The sequence below is a fragment of the Rhododendron vialii genome, chromosome 9a, assembly GCF_030253575.1.
Source record: "Rhododendron vialii isolate Sample 1 chromosome 9a, ASM3025357v1".
NCBI lineage: Eukaryota > Viridiplantae > Streptophyta > Magnoliopsida > Ericales > Ericaceae > Rhododendron > Rhododendron vialii.
In genome coordinates, this window is record NC_080565.1 from 5,988,867 (window position 1) to 6,014,781 (window position 25,915).

Genomic DNA, 25,915 nt, shown 5'->3' on the forward strand with positions numbered 1-25,915 from the left:
TTTCAAAACAATGGAAATACAAATAAATTGTGAAGGGAACTTCACAAATCCAGCTACAGGAAACAAAGTTCTGCGTCTGTGAACTGTTTAACAGAAAGAAATGGCTTTCTAGAGTCTGTCACAGATCCTTCAAAGTTTTCAGCTACCCTAGAGAGCTCTCACAACTAACAAGTACATCACAAGAAGAATGGGAATTCAACTCGGCCGAAAATCAACCCGAGAGAATCCTACAACCGTCTCTCATTAGCACAAATTAACATGGAAGCACATCCACACAAAGTGAAATATATTCCCTGCCAATTTCTTCTCTATTTAAGCTGAAACCCGAGAATTTCTTGTATTTGACATCGCTCCAGCTTGGTTATTGAAACCTAGCATCTTGTTTAAAGCATTAACGAAAGCTCGGACACTGGAGACAACTATATCCATTCCTGCCCCGGTTCCACTGCCGCCAAAAGAAGAGGAAATAAATCATTTGAGGTGAACTTTCTAACTCAAAAAACTGCAAACTATATGCAAGTGCAATTACATGTTGCCCCATTTGTTTGTCCTGATTAAAGCACAGATTAGACTACAAATCATTTTTTTTGTCCTGATTAAAGCATCAGATTAGAAACACATATCCTTTGTTTGGTTGGAATCTTTTCTAACATGATCAAGTCAGGTGAGAATAGCTATCCAACAAAATTCTATATTGCTCCACCATTAGTCCAACCAAACAGATAGGGCCATAGGATTTTGTTAATGAGCACCCTAAGGGTACTTGTTGACATCCTTGAATTGTTCGTTCATTTTCATGATAATGCATGTTGTATGGCATGTATAACGGTTTTATGCTCTGTTAACCAATGCCGCTAGGGCAGTTGTTAAAGAGCCTTATGTAATAGGATACAAGCACATGAATCATCGGGTGAATAAAGAGAAATGCTGAGTTTAAGAACTGTAAATTTTCGCAATTGTCACACCTGAATGTACGATGGAGAATTTCTCCACTTTGTCCGCTGGAACGAGTTGATGTATGGTTGTTCTCCCCACGAATTAAAACTCGTGTGGTGGCAAGTGCATCGATACCTTCTGTTACAGCATTCATGGAGTACTCAAGAAGGGTTACATCTACCTGGACATATGGAGAAAGAGGAGTCATTAAAAACAATCTTCTATGTTGAAAAATTACGATATCAACTGTAAAATGTTTGGTTGGATGGAATCAAGGTTGGAATGGAATGATGATTCCAAATGGAATCACTATTCACCTTAGTAAAGGACTTATCATTCCATCCAAAAAACTAAGGAATTGTTATTCCATTTCTTTGTTACACCAAAATTACTAGTGTCACTCCAACATTCGCTATTGTCACACAAAAACTTACTATTGCCACTCCAAAAAATGTTATTGCCACTCCAAAAATTACTACTGTCACTCCAAAAATTGCTATTGCCACACTACTCCATTAGAGATGAGAATGACTATTCCTAAGCACAACCAAACATGAGAATGGGAATGATTATTCCATTCTCAATTCCTCCAATTCTATTCCATTCTTAATTCCATTCCTATTCACATTCCATTCCATCCAACCAAACGCACCCTAAATGAATGCCCCCAGGTAGAGAAAAATGTCCAAGAGTGAAAGAAAAGATAGGGAACAAGTTTCTTCCCTTAAAGAATACACTACTGTGAGATCACCTCAACTAAAATTAAATAAACGTAAGTTTGTTGTAACAAATTACAGTCATAGGCTGACGTCGATATATTCTATCCAAGAATATGTTTCAACTCAGTTAGTAGCAGTCCATGACCAAGACAAATACCCAGTTACCCACGGCCAAGGCTAATATTCAGGCAGCATAACAATACAAGCCTATAGGTCCCTGCTTACTCATTATTTGGTCATTTCTTGAGGATCATGACTTCGAGAATAAGCTGAGGTAAATCAATATTCCACTTAATCTAGAACATGTTTAGCCATGAACAAAGTGATTGAAAAAGTTCAGCTGACTTTGTAATCATCAACCAAACAATATTGCCTAAATAGAAAAACTATGGCCAACCAAGAATCCATCGACATCTTTAGTATTTCTACCCTAATCCGTTAAGTGGTCACGAATCACGAGCATAAATTATGTCCTCATCCCTTCTTATTGAGCTTGAATGCAGCTCAAAATACTATTCATAACTCCCTATGAGTTTTTGAAAGTGCACGCAATGTGTAATTCTTTCAAAAGTCCTTTCGTGGACCGATATTGGATGGGCATGCCAAACATGTACTATTTCATCAATGAAAGTCAGGGATTTAACCATGGAGAGACACCTTTGTCATCCCAACATACTACCGCTGATGGTTTTTAATCTCATCCAAAAGTTGGTAGCATAAACAGGAATCATACAAATGCTGAGAGACAGGTAGTCCGAGACGCCAAATGTTGGTACAAATTCGTCGAACCGATGAAAGAGGATAAACACGGAGTGGAGTGAAGGGGTGCTTCAAGTTGCGTTACATTGTTGTTGTCCTTAAGATGGTATTTGCCCCCACTAGTTTGAGAGAATCTGATGTGCACTGGATTGTAGCGAAGTCGTCTCCAAGATAAAATGAAGCCCAATCTTCAGACTGTTGTCTAGCTCTGTCATGCACTAACGAAGAGATTTTGCGAGCCCGCCAAGAATAAATGTAGGAGATAATTCTAGGGAGAAAGAAATCAGAATTGTTCTAATTATCTGATCTGAATTGGTAGAACCCCTTGCCTTTATATAGGCATGGATCTGTTAGCCAAAGATCGTATCTTTTTGATTAATCCCAATAGCCATGTCTATTCATTAGACCCTAATAGTCATACCTTTTGGTTTGATCATGTCTATTCACTTATCTTGAATAGACACACCTTTTGTGCTTAAATCCAATGTTTACATCTATTCATTTAACCTGAAATGACACGCCTCTTAGATTAAAACCGTTAACCAATAATTACATTTAATATCCATTAAATATTCTGGAAATGTTCCAACAATCCCTCACCATTTTCAAAATATTGAAAATACAACTTGTTTAAGCTTGGAAAACTTGTGCATCAATCAAGGTATCTTTCAATTTGAACCATTCACTTAGTGAAGACACATCAAAGTTAGTCGGAAGAGCATAGTAGACTTATCTTTGAACTAGCAATCCTTGTTGACTAACCGGACGTCTCACACAAATTTTCTTCTCCTTAGGTAATTCATAAAAGACGACCCATAGATTGGCCTTGGGTCTATATCTTGGTTTCATGAGTGCTTTAAAGTCAAAGCCCCCAAGACTTATAGGAAGCAGCACCACCTCCACACTCATATAGATAGGATTTTACCACTGTAACTACAACACAAAAAATTATATTAAGAACTAAGTAGTTCACCCTCTTGTTTTCTACATTACCGGTACCAAGCACTTTACCTTGAGATGGATCAATTTAAAAAATTAAGTGCTTACAACCACGAAGTGTGCATACCGATGCTCTGGACTATTAATGAAGGAGGCATGGTAATGTGCACATAAATTGAATTGGGTATCTAGGCCTGTCTTCTATGATGCCATTTGGCTTTGATTTGGAGACATGGTTCCGCAGCAAAACAGGTATAGGGGGTCACTGTTTCAGTGGTATTCTGAGAGCAGCCACTTTATGCATATTACCAAAGGTTAGGACTGTCTCCAATCCTTCCCCATCCAAACCTCCAACGATTGGGGACTACATGGGTTTTGTTGTTATTGTTGTTACAACCACGACATATGGTGTACTTCGCTCCTTGAATTGAACTAAAGACTTGAGATATGGCTCAAGCGTTGATTCGAGTTTCCACTAGCATTGATTAAAACTAATTGGGCTAAAACCCATCCCTCATCAAACCGCTTGCCAGAGTAAATAAAACCATTGCCGCGAAAGCATTATTTTCCATAGCTATATCACCATAGTTTATGACGTGATTCTCTTGTCTGGACTACCACCACAGTCACAACTACCAACTCTCTCTTAAGTGATTTATTGAGAAATATATTCATGACAAAATACCATGTCACCTAATCTCATTGTAAACTCCTCATTTTAATTCAAGAGAGAAAACCCCACATAAATAGATTTACTATTTATCCATGAGTTCCATGCATAAATTATCATGCGCCTCTGTATCCATTATAATTGATGAATACCCATTACAAACATATATACCAATTCCACTAAATAACCTAATTTAGAACTACTGAACTTGTGGGGCATAGTTGTTTGGAACAACTATGGAATCAAGATAATAGGAATTCGCTATTCCACATCTTTGTTTACTCTACAATATACATAGGAGAACATGTGACCTAAAGGCCACATTAACAACATTCCTTCCGATGCAACTACATTTCATTTATTTCATACTTCTTGGAATAATCATGACTCTTCCTTTTAATCCAAACACCAGACCCCTCAGTTTAATCTCTAGTGGTCACACCATTTAGGTTAAATGTAAGAGTCACACCTTTCGGGTTACAGTACCTATTGGTTAGAATCCTTAACCTCCACATATATATATACACACACACACACATATACAATCCGGATCCCTTGAGGGATCGCGGATGGCTGGTTGGTGCGGGACGCGTGTCTCAGCCGTTGGATTTAATCCAATGGCTAGGAAAAGAGAACGAAAAAAACTCGCGTAAATTACACTTTACCCCTTCGCTGCATTTCACACTTCCCCCCTTCGTTTCATTCCACGCCTTTCATGCAGACCACAGAGAGAAAGAAGAAGAAACGCGGACAAAAGAAGAACACAAGAACGACGAAGATTGAAGCCAGAAATCTTACGCGATCCTACATCCACTGGGATCGCGTAAGATTTCTGGCTTCAATCTTCGTTGTTCTTCGTTCGTCCGCGTTTCTTCTCCCTCTCTCTGTGGTCTGCGTGAAAGGCGTGGAATGAAACGAAAGGGGAAGTGTGAAATGCAGCGAAGGGGTAAAGTGTAATTTACGCGAGTTTTTTGCCTTTTCTTTTCCTGGCCGTTGGATTAAATCCAATGGCTGAGACACACATCCCGCACCAACCAGCCATTCGGGATCCCTCAAGGGATCTAGATTGTATTAATATACACACACACACACAGTGAGCTTCCATTAAGTGATCCCTTAACTTGCTAAGTTAAGGACCTCATGAGTTTGACATTGTTCCCGATCAAATTTTGATGATCCAAACCGTTCAATGTGTTTAAAACATGATTATAAGGGTACTTTCAAGAAATCGGCAAAAAATATAACCGGAAAGGGTTTGATCCGAGCAGTTTTTTGTAAAAATGCTATAAATGCATTTTTATGAAAAATTGTTCGAATCAAGCCCTTTCCGGTCATATTTCTTGCCGATTTCTCTCTGGGACCCTTAAAATCACGTTCTGATCACATTGAACGATTTGGATCATCGAAATTCGATTGGGGAAATGGGAGGTCTTAACTTAACTCAATAAAGGATCCCTTATTAGAGGGGGATATATATATATATAGACACACACACACACACACACACACAGAGTTGTATTCAGGTCTAATCGCCCGGATTTTCTTATGGTCCGGATGTTTTGTCGAAGTGGATTGGTCTAATCCAACGGCTGTGAAATAAAAAGGGGAAAAAAGGGGATTTCGCTACATACACCCCTCGGCCCTTCCCCATTTCTTCGTTCCAGCCAGAGGGAGAGAGAGAGAGAGAGAGAGAGAGAGAGAGAGAGAGAGAGAGAGAAAATGAGGCGACGATATACGAAGAACCCAAGCCGAGATCGAAGACGACGAACTTCAGAGCTACGATCAGCCCTAAGGTCTCTCTTTCTCTCTGGCTGGAACTGATCGAAAGTATTAGGGTTCAAAAAATCCATAATTTCTGGTATTGAAACTTTAGGGTTCCCAAAAACACTCCAAATCGGATACCCAAAAACGTCCCAAATCAGATATCATAGATACAAGCCCAAAATACTGTTAGGGTTTCGAAAATCAGTCAATCAATAGAAATCAGCCATCCCCAGATCGAAGGGTTTCGAAAACCACACAAAAAATCACAGAGAACGAGAACAAGAGAGAGACCTTAGGGCTGATCATAGCTCTGACGTTCGTCGTCTTCGATCTCAGCTTGGGTTCTTCGTATCTCGTCGCCTCTTTTTCTCTTTCTCTCTCTCTCTAGCTGGAACGAAGAAATGGGGAAGGGCCGAGGGGTGTAGCGAAATCCCCTTTTTTCCCCGTTTTTATTTCACAGTCGTTGGATTAAATCCAACGACTTAGACAAAACATCCAGACCATAAGAAAATCCAGGGGACTGACCTGAAAACAACTCTGTGTGTGTGTGTATTCGAAGGTGTATTTTGGTAAAAAGCAAGAGTAGAGTCACACCGTCCATTTTGTTTACATAAAAATGAACCCATTTATTTAAAGAATTCACAACACCCACCAATATGTTTACTTTATGCAAGAACATGCATATAAAATTTTACAAACATATGATTGTATGTACTGGCTTCCAAATCAAGAATATTAAAAAGTCATATCTATCATTTGCATAAGGCAAAACATTTGAGATAATTTAAATAGCCTATTAGCCACCGATACAGTCATTTACCGACCACATGTTCCACAGCACTATAACCTTGTGCTACTCCAACATGATTATCTGGTTGTCGATCAAACCGTCAAACATTGCTTATTAAGAGCCATATAACACTTTTCCGTATCATATAAAACCACCACGACACAATTACCATGTGTGGTGTCGCCAACGATAGGCCACAAAACAATTGGCTATAAAATATATCCGAAAAAAATCCATGGCAATTTTCATCTATAAATCCTTACTTCCATACTCGTAAAAGAAAATATTTCATATAATATAACCAATGCACATGCAATAAAAATCCAAACCAATAAAGTGTCAAGAAACCCTTCTTGAATGAGAGATGCTCTCTATCTATGAATGAAAGAAAATGCTACATATATGAAGAGAAGTCAGCAGCATCACTCCTCCGGAGAGTGGTGCAAATTAAGCTTAAGCAAATAGAATAGATTGCAAGGAAATGATACAACTATTTCGAATCACGAAAAACTCTAGCATGGCATCCGAAAATAATTCCTAACTATTCCAAATTCTGAATGAATGGCAACCGTGCATACCGCACTAACTTTTTCAAATCAAACGGTGAGTGCACCAAATATAGGGTGCATGCGGAAAGCCTTATTGCCACTTTCAAAATACTCCCTTTAAAACCTCCAACTGCCACTTAGAGACATAACTGTTTGATTCCATATATTGTTTACTCTAAACAAGAAAAAATGCATCAAATAACAAATAAAGAGTTGGACTAAAAACTAATTTACCATTCTTTATTATAGGCACAAGAATACCAAAAACACCGCCTAAAAGAAAAACAGAGAAAACCTAATGGATACATAAATACTACATCATCCTAATTAACTGTAAACTTGGTCTTCTTTAACGATGCCGCACAAGGAATGCTCTTGCATGCCGTGCGCCTAATTATCAGCCCTTTCCAAACATTAACATCATTATGTTTCTTCCTTGCCATTTCCATTGTCCGCATTTGACGCAAAGGAGTCAGAGCATAATCATATTTGCACGCTCCTTCAAAATGTGGCGGAGGGGACAATTCACGATACACACCGTCAGACAAACCACCCATTGCACCAGTAGATTCCTCCATATATTTTGATAGAGCCATCTCGTTTTTGCTCACAGAATCATTCTTAGCGGATGAGTCATTTCCACTTTCGTTTGACCCATATCCTGCTACTCCTTCCACCCCGATTTGTTTGTCCCCTTTTTGACTTATACATGTTCCAAATTGACTGTCTAATTTCAAAATCAATGGCTCAGTTTATGTAAATTTTCAAATCAATGAATTAGATTTGGTTTTCTAAATAAGTTGGAAATTCGAGATTGGACAAACAAATCGGGACGGAAGAAGTATTTCCCCAAACGGATCAGCCGCAACTTCTTGAACTGAATCTCCTACCTCAATAGCCTCTTCATCAAAATAGATATCTACAAAGATTTGTTGATTTCATCCAAAAGTCCTCGCCTAGCAAACACATTTTTCCATTCTTGAAACCAAAGAATGCTGGCAGGACTTGGTTGCGATGAAGAATCTCCCAAAACTATGTTGAAAGGTGGTAAAAAAAGCGCCAAGAATTATGTTCAATGGAATTTCCGAAGGCATATTGACGAAAAAAAAATAAACCCAACCGGAAGGTGGAAAGGAGACACAAAAATTCCATTATGTTACACTTTTACACTTATAAATAGGAGTTAGACACAACGTATTTGAAAATGCATCATTGACGATTATTTTTATACTCTAGACAACTTTTGTTTCGTTCCCATCTTTCAGTTGGGTTTCCCTTTTTCCGTCAATATGACTTCGGAAATTCTATTGAACATAATTTGACTTTCAGCTCCTTTTTTTACCACCTTTCAACATAGTTTTGGTAGATTCTTCATCGCAACCAAGTCTGGCCAGCATTCTTTGGTTTCAAGAATGGGAAAATGTGTTTGCTAGGCGAGGACTTTTTGATGAAAATCAACAGGTCTATGCGGATATCTCTTCTAATGAAGAGAACCCTATTGAGGCAGGAGATTCAGTCCAAGAAATTGTGGCTGATCCATTTGGGGAAATACTGGAATATGGGTCTCACGAAAGTGGAAAGGACTCATCCGCTACGAATGATTATGTAAGCACAAACAAGATGGCTTCATTGTATTATATAGAAGACTCAGATGAATCTACTGCGACGATTGAAGATTCGTCTGACGGTGTTTACCGTGACTTGCCCCCTCCACCAGATTTTGAAGAGGTGAGCAAATATGATACACCTTTGCATCAAATGCGGACAATGGAAATGGCGAGGAAGAAACATCATAATGTTCATGTTCGGAAAGGGCCGATAATTAGGCGCACGGCACGCAAGAGCGATCCTTGTTAAAGAAGATCAAGTTTATAGCTAATTAGGATGTTGTAGTATTTTTATGTGATATTTATGTATCCACACCTATAGTAAGCCTTAGGGATAGTACACAACAAGTTCTCTATTAAACCTTGGCTGCATTACACATGGATGCATGTGTGTCAAGATGATAAAGTGTATTGACATTAGATTTGGATTAAGAATATTTTTTGTTGGATTTGTCCTCTTTCATCGGGTTCGATGAATTTGTACCAACACCAAATAGAAAGAACATCAAAAAAATCTCAAAGCATGTTTCAAGAGGTTTATCCTTGGGTGGTCAAGGTAAGGACATAATTACAAAAGGGAAGGAGAATGCGAGTGAAGTCATCAGCAGGTGAAAAAACTTAACTACGTGCACTTCACCGAAAACAAATGCAATTTGTCGTCCTTGACCTTTCAAAAGTACAAGTGGAATCAGGGATTATTTTGAACCTCTCAAGCAAATGGACAATAATACACAGGAATAGCCCCTTCTTGACGAGGGATCATTCAATGCCCCTGCGCCACGTGAGGCTCAAGCCCCTTTTCCACAACACATTTTGGTGGGGTCCATACACTGTCTTGGGCCCCACCACAATGTGATGGAAAAGGGGCCTGGGGCACCACATATAGACCCTTCAAGTTGGAGGCTAGATTGAAAGGGGGTATCTTGTTACTATTATTTACAATTTCAAACATGATGGCCAAAGGAAAACATATAGTTGAAAACTTAACCCAGAAGGCAGTCACTGAGAATGAGGAACATTTGGATACCAATTTTTCCTCCTCTCTTTATATATACATATATATGTTGGGGCAAACTGATGCGGATTTTAAATGTCCTAGTCGTGAGAGGAAGATTTGGTCCACAAGAAATATACTTACAATTTTTATCATCATCATTACTAGTACTATTTAGTAAGATAGGATCTTGATAACTGTTTAGTTATGACAAGATAAGATAAGATATAATTGGGTTTTCTAGTTTTGCTAGGATTCTAATTTCTTTTCTATTAGGATGTAGTTATATAAATAAGAGCTTCTTTGATTGATTAATGAGAATTGAGTTTAAGGCTGAGGCTTTGTGTAAGGGATGTGGCCCATTTGCACTGCCTCTCCTCCCCGTCATGTGCTGCATCACAACATTTGACACAAGTTTTGCGTGGCATCCATTTTGGAGTCCCACACAAATGATCGAACAGTTCAATTTGTTTAGAACATGGTTTAAGAGTTTCTGTAAAAATTCAACTCATTCGGATATCGGCATAAGCTTGATCGGTATTTGTCCCGTAAAAAATCAACTCATTCAATTATTGTTGTGTCAAATATATTATATGATGAATGGCCGCAGCAATCCATCAAATCGAAACTGATTTTCTCATCAGCTTTGGGTTCTCTGATTTCCTCATTATAAGCACAGGTATATATAAGTAGTTGAAAGGTCAATATAATTACAGACTATCAATATTTATACGTACATAGTTGAAACTGGTTCTCTGACTTTGTAATTAGGACCAAACAATCAATATATGTATATGTATCAATATATGTATGTGCATTGTGGAAGTTGAAAGCTCTGCAGGAACTTCAAACTAAATTCCAAGTTTTAGCTAAATTAACAACACATTAAAAAGGGCTTGGTGAATGTTTTAAGTTTATTCTCAAGTACACTAATATAGCTTTCAGGTCTAATACTAAGCTATTAACATATTAAATTATCTTCAGACCTAATGTTTAAGCTAATAATATATTAACGTCTTTAGGTGAACATAGCTTGGACTCCAAGACCTAACATCAATGTAGACATATAAACCGTCTAAGTACATCTGACAGACATTGCTGCAAATATAAAAATGAAGGGTCAGGACAAAGGTGCCACTAGTGACCATAAATTAGTCCTTGTAACTCTTTTTAGCCCAATCGTGTAACCCCAATCCAATGTATAAACAGGTGAGAAGATTTACCATCCACTTCCTACCAAAGGATGAACAGTCAGATTAAAACTTACTAGTGGACATGGAGGAACTGAATTAACAGCTTAACACAGCTAGAAACATTAGTGACTAGGATGTAGTGTCTGTATGGGGATTAGTCAGATTCTAGTTAGCCCGATAGAAAAAAAGAAAAAAGACCCAGAGATATGATTCTGCACCTTGTCAACCATATCTATGCCATTTGGATCTTTTATCTGGCATCAGAAATGTGCACCTATACCTTTACTTCTTTGGGATACGTGAAATGTGTTTGTCCTTGTACCACCAACCAAATGGCAGAAGAGAAACTACCTAACGAGGAGAGTGCATCTTGTGCAATGTCTTTCCCTTTTCCACCATAAAGGAATATTACGGGGCAATAATTAAGAGAGTTTTCTTTTTCAAACCTTAACAATGAGGAGAATGGCCTTATAAGCAGAATCAATGGGCCCAGTTCCATTTGCGCACGCAATATGCTCTTCGCCATTTGCATCAATGAGTCTAACAGTGGCCATTGGAAGACCAAGAGTTCCACAAGTAACCTGCTTGTCAGATCATTTCCTGCTAATTGTCAGAGCCACAGCTTAATTGAATACTAAAAACTAACATGAAAGTTGAGAGTATATGCGTACTTGCACATCTCCAAGCTTCCAAACCACTTGTGGCTGAAAAACTACATCAGACACCAGTGCCATCACATCATCATCAGTAATATTCTGAGATCAAAACAAAAATTTAAACTTAAGCATTCTAAAAAAAGAAGAGCAGTGGCATAAATAACCGAAGAATAAGATTTTTTTAACTGCAACAAAGATTTACATGTGCTTCACAAAATTGGTAAAAAAAGGGCAAACCCAATGCACGAGGCTTCTGCAATTGCGGGGTCTAGGGAAGGGTTAATGTACGCAGCCTTACCCCTGCAAGCAGAGAGGCTATTTCCACGACTCGAACCCATGGCCTCCAGGTCACAATGGCGCAAGGAGGCTATTTTCACGACTCGAACCCATGGCCTCCAGGTCACAATGGAGCAACTTTACCATTGCGCCAGGCCCGCCCTTCACAAAATTGGTGCTTAGTTAAATCTTAAGTGCGTAAAGTAGGTGATACTGGAGGTACACAACACTAAGAGAGAGGCACACAAGTGTCTGACATGCCAACTCCAAACAGGAAAGAGTCTGCTATTGATGCAAATGGCAAATCGGTTTTCAAAATAATATACATCATGTGTTTTTAAGAAATAGACTCCGTCCAGACAACATGGGGCACAATTAATCTGGGATAAAACAAACAGTCAGAAATTTGGAGCCAAACAGCATTTCACAACTAGTACAAGTATTTAGGATAGTCCCAGGTCCAAGTGCCAGTTTGGCAGGGAGATGACTGATGAATCAACCATGTTCATGTTAATCAATCAAAGATAAATTTCACTGACCTCCCTTGAGGTTTCTGACAAATGAAGAGACCTCCTTTGAGGTTTCTAAAATTGCACTGCCCTCTCTTGCTTTTGAAACTATTATCAAGGTCCCCCCTTCCGTTAACTAATTGACTGTTAAATAGAAGTGGTAAAAGACTAAAATGCCGTTAAACTACATTATGTCTCTAGTCTTTTTATTTTCTTCTCATCTCTAGTTCAATTTTATTAACTAATATTAAATTTGGGCTTCATTGATTTGAGTTATTGATTCATGTTACTTTTATTTAATCTTTAAGGAGTTTTTATTGTCTTGTATTATTTTTTGGATTAACTTTTTCATGGTGTTATGTTGTTGACTACTACTAGTATTTATTTACAGAGACTATAATTCAGTGCTCACCCTTTTCACCTTCATTTAACTTCTTTATCTCATAACCCAAAACATGCTAATATTAGTCAATAAAACAACTCCACGAAATTATTCAAAAAAATAATCCGAGACAATAAAAACTCCTTAAAGAATAGAAGGGGGAATCTCGATAATAGTTTCAAAAGCAAGGGAGGGCAGTGTAATTTCAAAAACCTCATGGGAGGTCTCTGCGTTTCTCAAAAACCTTAGGAGAGGTCAGTGAAATTTAACCTAAAATCAATTATACATTTAATGCCTAATACCCCAAATATCTTCCATATCCATACATATTAATTGCTTCATTAATAGTTTGGAATCGCTTCTCTTTTTCACTCATAACCACAAACAGATAATCCATAACCAACGGCTACCCGGATACCATATAGCTTGCTCATGCCGTTTGGATAACCTCGATTAATGTAGTTGAAGGAACACTAAGTAAATTTAATCACGAATATCGGCGTGCTCATATCGAGTTCATAGAAATGACACGACGATTCAGGTCAGGTTGTGACCAGGCTCTTTTGAGGTTCTTTTGATATTCAGAGAGGTGAATATTAGGAGATCCATCCCCCAAAAGTGTCAGACAAGATAAATTTTCACATCCTGCTCATCAAAATCCATTTGCCAATAATGGTCTTCCAAATGAATCCAGTTACACCTGTTTCTTTGCAACCAATGCATAATTGTTTAAGGGATGTCAACCAGCACTGGATTATTCCCGTCTTACCTTCTTCTTTTCTGCTACAGCTTTGAAACGCCAGAAGAGATCATCAAGGTCCTTACTGTCAATGTCATAACCAAGCTGGAGAGGAAGTAGAGCAGAACTATTAATGCTGGACATCGAAGAGAAAAATTCCAACTTAACTCGTTGAAGAACATGAGATTGCAGCCTACCTCTAAAAGTCGAGATCTTAAAGCATGGCGTCCACTAAACCCAGGTCGTTTTACAAAAAACATCATAACGTTAATTAATATTAATAGAAAATAGGAAAAAAAACTAAAGACACATATAGAATTGATCCATCAACACACGCACGGATAGAAATAGATCATACAGAATACCTATCATCATTGCTTCCGGTATCCTTCAAGAGCATAGTACAGTTACAATTATAATCAAACGCAAAAAAGAACATTCCCATTCTAATAGCGCTTATTTAAGATTCAACAGTCCAAGGGCATTTGTAACCCAGCCAAATCTCAAAGGCAACCGAACCAGTTTACAAGTGCACTGGTGCACTAGGAAGAGGGAGATAAGTACAGACATACAGACAAGCATACATACATCTAGAGAGAGAGAGAGAGAGAGAGAGAGAGAGAGAGAGAGAAGCCAAGGAAATTTCATCCAAGTTTCATTTAAAAATGGTTTGACTATTTCACATATCCACCATATTTTGCTATGTCTCTTATACAACATAAGTAACCGGCAAAAGAGTACCACAGCGATACTGTTTTGCTTGTCGTCATACGACTCTTCAGCACTTGCACAGTTACACAGCACACAGGTTTATTCTAAGAAAAGATCTTCCAAGACTGAGCATTCACATCCTGCATCCTTTGGATTAAGCATTTACTCCATCCGTCCCACGTTGTCATGCCCTTATTCCTTTTTGGGATGTCCCAAAATGATATGCTTGTTTCAGAACTTTCTATTTTTGGATGTTCATTATACCATTTTACCCCTCATTTTCTCCCTCCCAAATTCAAATTTTAAACTTGATTTTAAAGGAAAGTGGAGCAGAAACGTACATGCAAATAGGATTTGGCTCAATTCTCTCCTCATGACATGACTACTTGTGGATTTGGCTCCAATATTGAAAATATTCTATTAAAGGGGTAAAATGGTAAAATTGACATAAAGTCAATGTAATTATGGTGTTCCCTTAAATTTAGGGAAAGTCAATACAGACACAACAAAATGGGACGGAGGGAGTAATATTTTAAGACAAGTTATCATTTAAGGATTTTAGACATTAAATTCAGCTAATATTATCTATGAGAGACCACTACAAAAGAAAGATCTACGAAATCTTCCAATGTGAAGAGAGGAACCATGCGCAATATCTTAGTATCCATATTCGAAAATCTCCACTAGACCTGTAGCTTTTGCTGGCTAGACTCCAAATACTAGATCCTATGAGTTCTTTAGAGCATCTCCAGGAGGCTCGCTTAGAACTCCAGCGAGGTCTAACTGGCAAGAAAGCCCTCATTTTCCCGTTCCCAGCAGCCTCGGCTGGGTCTCGCCAGTTGAGCCCCTTGCTCGACCACCTAGCCCAGCCCAGCGAGTACGGAAGGCTCGCTTCAGCACCTCTCCCCAAAAACAAATCGGCGACGGCCTCCGACGAGTCAGATCTGCTTGCTCCAGCGAAGGTAAAAACAAAACCCCTCATCTCACAGTCGCCCTCCTCTCTCTCTCTCACGGATATGGCTGTTGTTTTGGTCGTCGCCGTTGTCGGCTGTGGCCAGATCCGAGCAAAACCCTTACCCTTCTTGGCCGCCGTATATAAATATATATATATATATATATATGTGTGTGTGTGTGTGTGTGTGTGTGTGGATCTCATTTTTAAGACTTTCGAGCAAAACCCTTGCCCTTCTCTCTGGGTTTGTTGATTTCTGAGCAGTGAGAGAGAGGGGTGGGTATGGCAGGCGGTGGTTGCTATGGAGGTGCCAGAGATGGTGGTGGCGGTGAAGAAGAAGCCGCCGTCCGTCACCTGTTTCTTTTTTGTTTTGCATTAAATTTTGTTTTTAATATTTGCAGCCCAATTGCCTTGGCTGCTGGAAACCTCAACCATTTGGGGGCTAGCTAAACCAGTTTCTGAGGTAATTCCTTGCTTAAATGGCTAGAATCAGTTTGGGTTTGTTGGAGATGCTCTTACCCATAGCCCTCACATAGCCATGTGAAGTAATGACATATCAGCTCTGATCATTTTAGTATTTCTGAGGAAGTGCCTGATCACACCTAAATCGCTGGACGAGAATTTGCTTCATACACAAAAAATGAAAAACCAAAAATCCCTTCTCGTGAGATCTAGTTAACCACTCATATAACGAAACCAAGCTGGAGGATACTGTAAAAATTACTAAGATATTATTTCATACGGGTATCCAATGGTTGAAACAACACGAATAAGATAACTTGCACATATGACCGTATATTAATGTTAAGAAGTTTCAAAACCAATACAAAGAAAAGGATCACATACAATTTGGAATGATGTACCTGAGCTTTCCAAGGACAATGCCAGACTCATTAGATCGATGGAGACCAATATCTTCAGGAGATATAATTTCATATGTATTTTTATGTTTAAGCATTCCATCCTACAAAGGTATAAGGATTATAGCCAATTGTTAAAGGCCTGACTCAATGGATAGAATTAAATATGACATTGGATATGGAAATTATCAGAAGATGTTTAACAGCAAACCATGTCACATGTGAACTATTTATTGAAAACTAAATCAATATAAAGAACAACATTAAACCAAATTAACAAAAACCAAGTACACATAAAGTTTGTGATTTAATATGTTTATTTTGGAGTCATATATCCAGCATGGTTTGAAATTTGCTCTAGAGGCGCAAGGATACGTCACTACCCTGACAATCACCACGCACTACGTGGCCGCCCAAACAATTTTTAGTTATTGTTATTCATTACAGGAAAAGCCCATCGCATACACATGTCTACATTGTTTCAAAGTCTATTAGAAATGAAAAACAATATTCTTTGATAGTAGAATTTATTTGCAAAACACCCCTAGGTTCAACCTCATCAGCTATTTTCATTATTTTCACATGGCTAGCTCGTTAAGTTTCTTTATTTTCACACGGCTAGTTACCTATGGACTACCAGATTGATGTTTATTCCTCGTTATCTACATGCATTAGAGCCTCTTTATAGATCAGAAAAACTTTCTCAAATTTGAAATAGAAGGAAAAGAAATTAGCCTTTTACGACAACAACAACATAACCTAACCCATCTAGTCCCCATTCATTGGGGGTATGGGCGGGGAATGATTGGAGACAAACCTAACCTTTGGCAATATATGCACAAAGTGGCTGCTCTCAGAATACCACTGAAACAGTGGCCCCCCTAAACCTCCTAGAACCGAGGAGCTACAGGGACGTTTTGTTGTAGAACCATGCCCCAAAATCAAAGCCAAATGACATCAGAGAGGGCAGGCCTAGAGACCCAAATCAATTTACGCGCACATTACCATGCTTCCTTCATTGATAGTCCAGAGCATTGGTATGCACATAGAGAGATTAGCCTTTTACGCACCACAAAAATTCCTAGGACTGAGTCTCAACAACTTCGCCAAGAAAGCACTAACATGTCTCATTGGTCACCCTACATTTGGCACCTAGGCCGCCGCCCCATCACGGTGTGGAATGCCTAGTTGGGGATGGCTCAGGAGACCCTTGCATAGGCAACTCACCCAAGCAGGTCACTAAATGCTTAGGTACCCCGTGCCCCTATCAAAGCTAAATATGGCAAGTTGGAAGGCGAGTACTAAAGAAGGTAGGCGGGTTGAGAATTAGTGACACAAACTGCTAGATTCCATGGCACTGGAAGCTTGGAGATGGCTGGCACAAGGTTGGTGAGGCTTGCAGAAGGTTCTAGGGTATCCTGGAAGACTTCAGAATCTGAGAGAGTTCTAGATGGTTTTAATAAGTTCTCTATGATGTGGGGGCAATGTTCTTGAAGGGTCCAAAATATGGGAGAACATTCTAGGAGGATCTAGAATGTGGGAGAAGGTTGTAGAACATCTAGAGAGTTCTCAAGGACTCCAAAAAATTGTAGAGAATCCAAGGAAAGTGTAGAAAGCTCCACCACGCACTAGAGTGGGTTCAGTGATTCCAAAATATAGTAGGGGGAAGAAATATCCTCCTTGGAAATTATGGAGCTTATATAGTGGCCCTTGCAGATCAAAAAATAATAATAATTGTGGCCCTTGGATCAAGCTGATAAAACAATCCATCGACTATGTAAGTGGTGGAAGCCCTACTTGTGGAGGCATACTCAAATGAATTGAATGCTTAATAAAGTGAGGGTGCAATTGTGAACTTGAGAGGTGGGTGCATATGCCCACATAAAATATTGAACTCATATTCCTTCTATAGTGAAACCTTCCTTCCAACTGTATTGTGCCTTGGCTAATAGTGGGTGGCGTGCCTCTTGAGGGAAGGCTTGCTTCGGCAATTTTAATTCGAGATTACAACTTTATTTGCTTAATGATGAAAAAGATGAAAATATAAACACATGCGAAGGTTACGGCTGTTCAAATACCACCCGAAGAGATCGTGATAATGACTAATGAGCACGTCTGTAAAAAATAAAAATAAAAAAGGTACACAAGAAAAAAATTCAATGAGATAAAAAAATTTTAAAAAAAAAGAAGGCAAAGATAACAATCGTCAAAAAGCAAATGCTTTGAAAACAACAAGCACAAATCAAGCAGCAAGAGGTCGTGTAAATGGAAAACATGGCAACAAAGCACAAGGTCCAAGTTAGAAATTCAAAACTTGTAAAATGGAACAACGTTCCACGAATAACCAACCTGGTGGATACCACTTTCATGCGCAAAAGCATTATTCCCGACAATGGCCTTGTGTGGTTGTACATGCAATCCACTAAACTCTTCAACCTAACATAATTTGATTAGCTCTGATTAAGCACTCAAGAGAAGCAAATTATCACGGAGGAAATTATCTTAGCACTTGGGATTTTGTAAGCACAAGTCCTAAAATCATTACCATCTTGCTTGACATAATAATTTGCTCTGTATTGATCCCTGTATAAAGTCCTCCTAACACTTGATCTCCACGACATTTAAGGGCCATAACAACCTACGTTGAAGAGAAAATAACATGTTACTAGCTATGGACTAAAATACCAAAATAAAATTACAAGGTAGCTTAGGGAGGTAACCATCTTTAGAGGAAAAAATAGTGAAATAAATCAAGAGATGCATGATCTATTTTGTTCCATAATGATCATTAGTGGCACTTAAAATCATAAATGAGAATATCAGTCAAGAACAAAATCTTCAAATTCTTAATGAGACGTAATAATGGCAAGTGAAGACAAACTGCAAGTCTATGAAGTTGGGGAATGCAAAACCAAGTTTCACCATAGTAGGATATCTGCCAGAGGGATGGTTCAAAATAATTATGAAGATAAACACCAAGAGTCATGAATTTAACGGTTATAATACTGAATTTACATTTTAACCACCATGGAGTACCCAATTTTAAGTCTTGAGATGCTACATTATCTTTTTTTAGGGGACAAAATAGCATATGGAAGATTCCATTTCCATTGTTGATTTATGCTTCAGTTTCATAGATATAGGCAGTATGCAAATGAGAAAGATTAAGGAGGTTGTGATTGTTATGATTCATGATGAAGATGGTATACAACTTACTCAAGAACCACCAAATCCAGGTTGGAGAAAAGAACTCACAAAATAACACCGTACAAAATGACAAGTAGCTATTAATATTCTTGTTGGTTACTCAGACATTAAAAGCTTGAAGCCCAAAGGGCAAACAAGAAAAACAATCACCACGACAATAAAGAAAAAAAGGAGAAAGGAACATCATAATCAAGCGCAGGAAATACAAGTTCCTCGAAGCTTCCTGAAACAGAAGTCCAGAAACCATGTAACAATAATCCTCCATGAAATTTAGCAGATTGGAGACCAATCTTACATGTACAATACAATAAAGCACTATGGAGAAGTCATGAGAATCCAATGTCGTGTGCAACACAGGCACTCACCTCCTCCAATGCAGCATTACCAGCTCTTTCACCAATACCGTTAACCGTTACTTCTACTTGTCTTGCACCTGCACAAGCCCCCTGAAATTAGATGGAGTAAGGCATGAGTGCAACTTGGTTGGTAGGAGCCTCAATGTGTACATGACAAAAACAATTACATACCGCTAATGTGTTGGCAGTAGAAAGCCCAAGATCATTTTGGCAGTGGGTCGATATAATCACATTTTCAATTCCTTTGGTGTTGGCTTTTATGTCAGCAATTAATTGTCCAAATTCATCTGGCATATTATACCCAACAGTATCAGGAATATTAAGAGTGGTAGCCCCAGCCTTAATAACTTCACCCAAAATCTGGTAAAGAAACTCCCTGTCAGATCTGTTAAGAGCCAAAAATAAGGGAATGCTGTGTTAACATGAAAGACATTGCCAACAAAAACCAGGCTGCTTGAAACTTGTTTTCAAATTTAATAGGAAAGAAACTCAAAAGATAATCGACCCGCAGATACAGTGTTTAATACTATCAAGTAATACAAGCTTTTGAATAGTGCTTTCATATTCTCTTTTTTATTTATATTTTTGCTAGACAGAAAGGTGAGCAGGGGAGGCCAGCTATAGCAACCATAGGCACTCCAAAACTTCAAGAAATGCCACCAATAAATAAGTGAAGATAAAATATACTCACACACACACACAGAGAGTAAAAACTAGGGGTCAGCAGATATCCTATCAAACCAAGTTACCCGATCGACCCGAGCAGCTACAGTCGGATTTCATGAACTGATTGGTCAAAATCGGGTGCAGAACATGTGAAAAATGTGGTTGGTCGGTCAGAGTCGGTTGTAAAATTAATCTCACCTGCTGAAACCGACCCGATCAAATATCTGTGTTACTCTACGGTGCTACTTACCTCACGTGGCATGCATAGATTGGTTGGTCAGATTACAGAGAGTAATTACATGATTCACTTCTTATTTTTGTTCTTCCAAAAAAGTCAGACTTATCCTGCCTTTTCAAAATACTTTACACGTCTCAATGCATCGGGATTTTGCGTCTCTCTCCATTCATGGAGCTACTCACCGACTCACTTTGCCTCCAAAGTCCAAATCCCACTCAACAATCTCCATTTCCCACAGCGCAATGACAATTGACAAGGGACTATTGAGGAGAAACGGTGATCGATGGTGGTCTGCAGTATTTTTCTTCTTTTCTATCCAACTTTCAGCAGATCTTCGTTTGAATATGGGAGCCAAGAGTTCTGACCAACTAACCCGACCGATCCGACCAGCTAACCGATGACGTCAAGTTTGTCCACTACTTCGGTTGATATCAGGTGGAAGTTTTGCCAAACCAACATCGGTTCGGGTGGTGGGCCAGGGCCAAACCCGACCCAAACCGACCTGTGCTCTCCCCTAGTAAAAACTATTCTTCCTTCCATGGACAATTAATAGAGAAGATTCTCTAAAATTCAACCAGACTTGCAAATTAAGTTTCCAAATTGATTTGTGATTTCCCTATTCAACAACAAAAAGTTCTAAATCCAAATTACAAGACCCCCTTAAGACCAGATTAAGAGATGAAGTCAAAGATGGGAACGAGTACTGATGCCAGCAATACCATATCGTAGGGAATTACTAGACCAAAAATAGAGCTTGAAGGAACATCAATGTTCTAAAAGTCGCTAGGCGCTAGTCGGACAGTCGGCCTCCTTCGAGCGATTAATCGTTAGTCGGACCTAATCGGATAGGCCCTCGCCAGCAATTAATCGCCGAATAATTCCTTGTTTTAGAACACTAGAACATTAGTTGGACTCAAGCATAACCCTACACTCGTTATCCAGCGCAATAACATCTTGAAGCCTATGTGTCCTGGAAAAAAGTAACTTAACCAGTATGAACACTAAGTTAGCACGAGCATGCACAAATGGAGGTTTTCATATAGGACCATCCAAATTTAAAATTAGTACGTGAGCCAGCTGGCTTGAATTAGGTCAAAATTTATCCGTTAATCAATATCTCAAGAAGATTATTCCCTGGCCATCATCTTCTGATGAGGAAATCATTAAATATACAAGATAGGATAAAATATGGAAATAAGAAAGAAAAGGTAAGAGGATAACAGCTCAAAGAAATTCTTTTTTTCTTTTTCTGGAACAGCAAAAAAACTTCATTAATAAATTGTGAAGGATACAAAGATTAAAAGGAGCTCATAGAAGTTCAGGTAAAGGATGATCACGAAAGATCTTTCCATTTGTGTAGAAGGAGAAAATGAGAAAAAAACATTCTTGGCGGTGCTACATGAAGAAGGGTATGCAACTGAATACCCGAGCCAACAAAAACTCTTTATGCATAGTACCTACTGCTATGAAACACCTCATGCCACAATGATTGACCACTCAACCCACACTATTTGAACACCTATAAGAACTCTGCCCAAAATAGGAAAAGATTAGGTAATGCCTGAAAAGATGGAAATCGAAATCGCTAGAGGACAGAACACATAAGTGTGGTCACAGAGGGCAGAACAAAGAACTCTGAAAACTAATATTTACCCATATGCAACAATGTATAGTAGAAATCTATACACTTAATTTACCCAGATTTAAGAGTATGATTTGACCATAAATATTACAAATGACTGATGCAAAGAGTAATATGTGCAACCAGTGTTCTAATCGTTAGGAGCTAGCCGGGCACTGCTAGAGCCTATTGCCCTAGAGATTAGTTGGGGGGTTTCTAACACTCTCCAACCCCCCTCCCCAAGTAGAACAACATAAGTAGAACAAAACATTACGTAACATCCAAATGGAAACATTCAACCTTCATCGATCTATCCATCCATGAAAATCATAATCGAACTTTTTAATATATACTATACGGAGACATAAAAACTAAGTATTACCAAGTAACTAAGTAGTAAATACTACCAAAATCAAACTTTTTAATATAACCTATCCTCCGAAACCCCTTGTAGTATATTACAACGACAACTAACCCCCTTAAATTTGGAAAATCACATATTTAACCCCGATTAATCCTGGCTAGCCGCCAAATCTCGCCCAGCCGCCTAGCCAATTATTCGCCGACTAATCGTCCTGACACCTAATTCAACGCGTAGGCCCCTAGTCGAGGTGGCTGGGCGCAGCCTAGGCTGATTTTTAGAACAGTGTGTGCAACAAATGACTGATCAGTGGTGGATCAATGATTGGTTAGTATGTCTGGTGAAAAGGATTAAAGGATGTATTTGGTTGAATTGTCAACGAGAGTATTTGCGCCATGCTTTCAAAATATGAAAACTCGTCAACTTTTTTTCTAATACCTTACTCCACTTGTTCCAATTAGTTTGTCCCCCTTCTAGATATTGGAAATCCCAAAATGTTTATCTATTTTGAAAGGTAACCAAATCCAACCAAATCGAGCCTCATGTCCCAATCAATTGGGGTGGGTTACATGAAAAAATAGAAAATTCTCATTCACCCCACGTCTTCCAGCTTTTCCTAAAATTCGATTTCCCTAAAATTGCTTCAAGAATTACAGTTTTCAACTAAAAAATATTTCGACTGTTTCCCCGAAATTTGTCAAACTAAGAGCATCTCCAACCCTTACTCCAATCCAGAGCCAAATTTAAAATCCGGGTAAAACCCTTCAATATCCAACTCCAATTCTAGAATCAAACTTATACCAAATTGAGTTTTACTTATTTTTTTAGCCAAACCAAGAAGACCCAATTCCTATATCAAATTTACAACGGCTAGATTTTGGTGGTGGTGGTGGTGGTGGACATTGAATCTGACAGTTCTTGTTGCCCAGTACAAAGGTGGTTATGGTAGGTCAGACTTAAGCCTCTGGCCTCCAGAACTTCAATCAGAAGCAACTCTAGGCTCCCAAATCTGAAACCAATCAAACCGTAGAAAAATCAACAGATTCAAATCTCAGTCCGCATCCCTCGGCATTAGTGGTGTTGGTTGGCAATGATGAGAAGGATTTTGGAGGTGGGGTTGTTCATGGCAGCAGAGGTGTTGATGAGAAAGGATAATTTTTTTGAAAAAATTTTGAGTAGAAGATGGGTTTTCCACTAGAGTCACCAATACGAAATGGAGTCTATGCTCAATTTTTTACCCAAATTTGAGTAAAGGCTGGAGATGCTCTAACACAAAAAAGAAAAAATAACCCTACTTTGATTCCTTATCCTGGGAATTATTTTACAACACAAGAGACTCAAGTGGGCGAACAACAACATCTATAATCTTTACAAAAGATAAAAAATAAAAATAAAAAAATAAAAAAAACACCCATAAACACTATCCAACAACAAAATTAACAGAAAAACAGAGAGCATGACTAAACAGAGAGCATGAAACCTTATCCTGGGAATAATTTTACAGCACAAGAGTTTCAAGTGGGTCAACAACAACATCCAGAATCTTTACAACACATATTAAACACCCAAAACAATATCCAATAATAAAATTAAGAGAGAAACAGAGAGCATAAACGAACCTTCCAGCATCTTCAGGACTGAACTCAACATCATCGCAGCCCAAGCTCCTCGCATAACTCACCATACTCCTTGCCGTCTCGATCACCTCCTCCTTAGTCTTCTTCAGCTTGTGCTTCATGTGAATCTCACTCGTCGCTATAAACGTGTGGATCCGCGGCCTCTTCGCATGCTTCACGGCCTCCCACGACGCGTCTATATCCTTCTTATTGCACCGCGCCAGCCCGCAAATCACAGGCACGTACCCATTCTCGTCCACCTCGTTGCCCACCCCCTTCGCGATCATTCTGACAGCCTCCAGATCATCCTTGGAGGCGGCGGGGAATCCGGCCTCGATTATGTCGACCCCGAGCTTCGCCAACTGTCGGGCGACGTCGAGCTTTTCTTTGCTAGTCATGGAGGCGCCTGGGGATTGCTCACCGTCGCGGAGGGTGGTGTCAAACACGCGGACATAGTGGGGGTCGGGAATCCGGTTGGGGATGTATTCCGGGCGGCGGGTGGCGGAGCAGAAGATAGCAGTGAACGGGGTAGAAGATTTTGGTGACCGAATTGAGGGGGCTTTGGCGGCGGTGGTTCCGTTGTAGTAGAGGAGGAAGCGAGTTGGGTTGGTAGAGGTAAGCTGAGATACTGGTATGATAGCAGGGTTTGTGAACAGGGATGCCATGGAGAGAGAGATGTCTACGGCTAACCGAAGAGGATAGTGAATAATAAAACCCTAAAACGGTCGAAGTCTGCGGGAAAGAAACTAAAGTTACACAGAGTAATTCAATTTTGTTCACCTTCGCGAGGGTGTGCACATTTTCAAATTCATTTGCTAGAATACTGCGCAAAAAGTCAGCTTAATAAGATATTGGTAAGTGTTTGATCTAAAAATTTATCTTTCTGCTTTAAAGTTCTCGAATCTCGACTCAATACTTGAATTTGTAGATCAAACTCTTACCGACATCAGGTAGGGCTAAATTTTTGCATGTTCTAAAGAACCGGAATAATATGAATGATTATGATCATCACATTGGAACTCAAAATAAGCATACCAGTGAACAAAGCGAGGGTGAAACAAAATTGTTCTCTATCCTGTAGTGAGTGAGATCAATCTTGAACTTCTTCCGTTGTTTCATTGTTAGTGAACATTTTTTTCCATATCGGCCAATATTTTTATACTTTTCCGAATACGAGACAGGAATGAGTAATTCAAATAATTTGACCCGAATCTGATAAATTGCCCAAAAAACAAAGTCGTCGAAGTCTATTTGCCTTACCTCTTGAACAGATTTCTGAGAGTTTCCAGGCTCTTCTTCGTCTTCTGCTCCAATCCAGAGGGCATGCAAAGTTAGACTCCGCGCCCTTTCACTGCAATCCTTCAATTCCCCAGATCAAGTTTACAACGAATCAGTAGCCACAACAGAGAGAGAGAGAGAGAGAGAGAGAGAGAGAGAGAGAGAATGCAGCGGCGACAGTGTCGGTGGAGCCGCCACAGAAGTGGTGTTTGTTGGTTAATAAGCCGGCCCTTTCTCAAGTTGGTTAATTAGGAAAAATTTAAAATATACCCTTGCCACCCAAATTTTCTTAAATTTGAATTTTAAATCTAAATTATTGTTCCGTTATTTAATTAGACCCCTATCGTGTAAAGTGGTAAAATTGAAGACAGATTTTGCTGAGGTGGGCTGGTGTCTCCGTTGGAGGGGTAATTGGACAGTGACATGGCCTAATTTCGACAAAAAAAAAACTCATCAACACAAATACAGTAAAACTAACCCACACCCAATAATAAAACAAATTAATCTAAGAGCATCTCCAACACTTGACTTCAAATTGGAGATGTCAAATTTTTTTTGAAGGCTTATG

General features: G+C 39.0%; 1 protein-coding gene and 2 non-coding genes across 3 annotated transcripts; 1 reads left to right on the top strand and 2 right to left on the bottom strand.

Moving 5' to 3' along the window:
- Nucleotides 1-25,603, bottom strand: LOC131300076 (2-isopropylmalate synthase A-like). Its single transcript, XM_058325732.1, has 13 exons — nucleotides 25,330-25,603; nucleotides 24,073-24,801; nucleotides 19,739-19,952; nucleotides 19,577-19,657; nucleotides 18,550-18,642; nucleotides 18,354-18,440; nucleotides 16,008-16,108; nucleotides 13,679-13,712; nucleotides 13,512-13,586; nucleotides 11,591-11,674; nucleotides 11,366-11,500; nucleotides 966-1,117; nucleotides 1-445 (listed from the first exon to the last, which is right to left on the bottom strand). The coding sequence occupies exons 2-13, from the start codon at nucleotides 24,732-24,734 to the stop codon at nucleotides 313-315; spliced, it is 1,851 nt and encodes a 616-aa protein (XP_058181715.1). The 5' UTR covers nucleotides 24,735-24,801; nucleotides 25,330-25,603; the 3' UTR covers nucleotides 1-312.
- On the top strand, nucleotides 3,497-3,604 carry LOC131302156 (small nucleolar RNA snoR100). The gene has a single exon (XR_009191630.1). It is a non-coding gene; the product is annotated as a small nucleolar RNA snoR100 (small nucleolar RNA).
- Nucleotides 16,918-17,025, bottom strand: LOC131302137 (small nucleolar RNA snoR100). The gene has a single exon (XR_009191612.1). It is a non-coding gene; the product is annotated as a small nucleolar RNA snoR100 (small nucleolar RNA).
- Nucleotides 25,604-25,915: the final 312 nt, after the last annotated feature.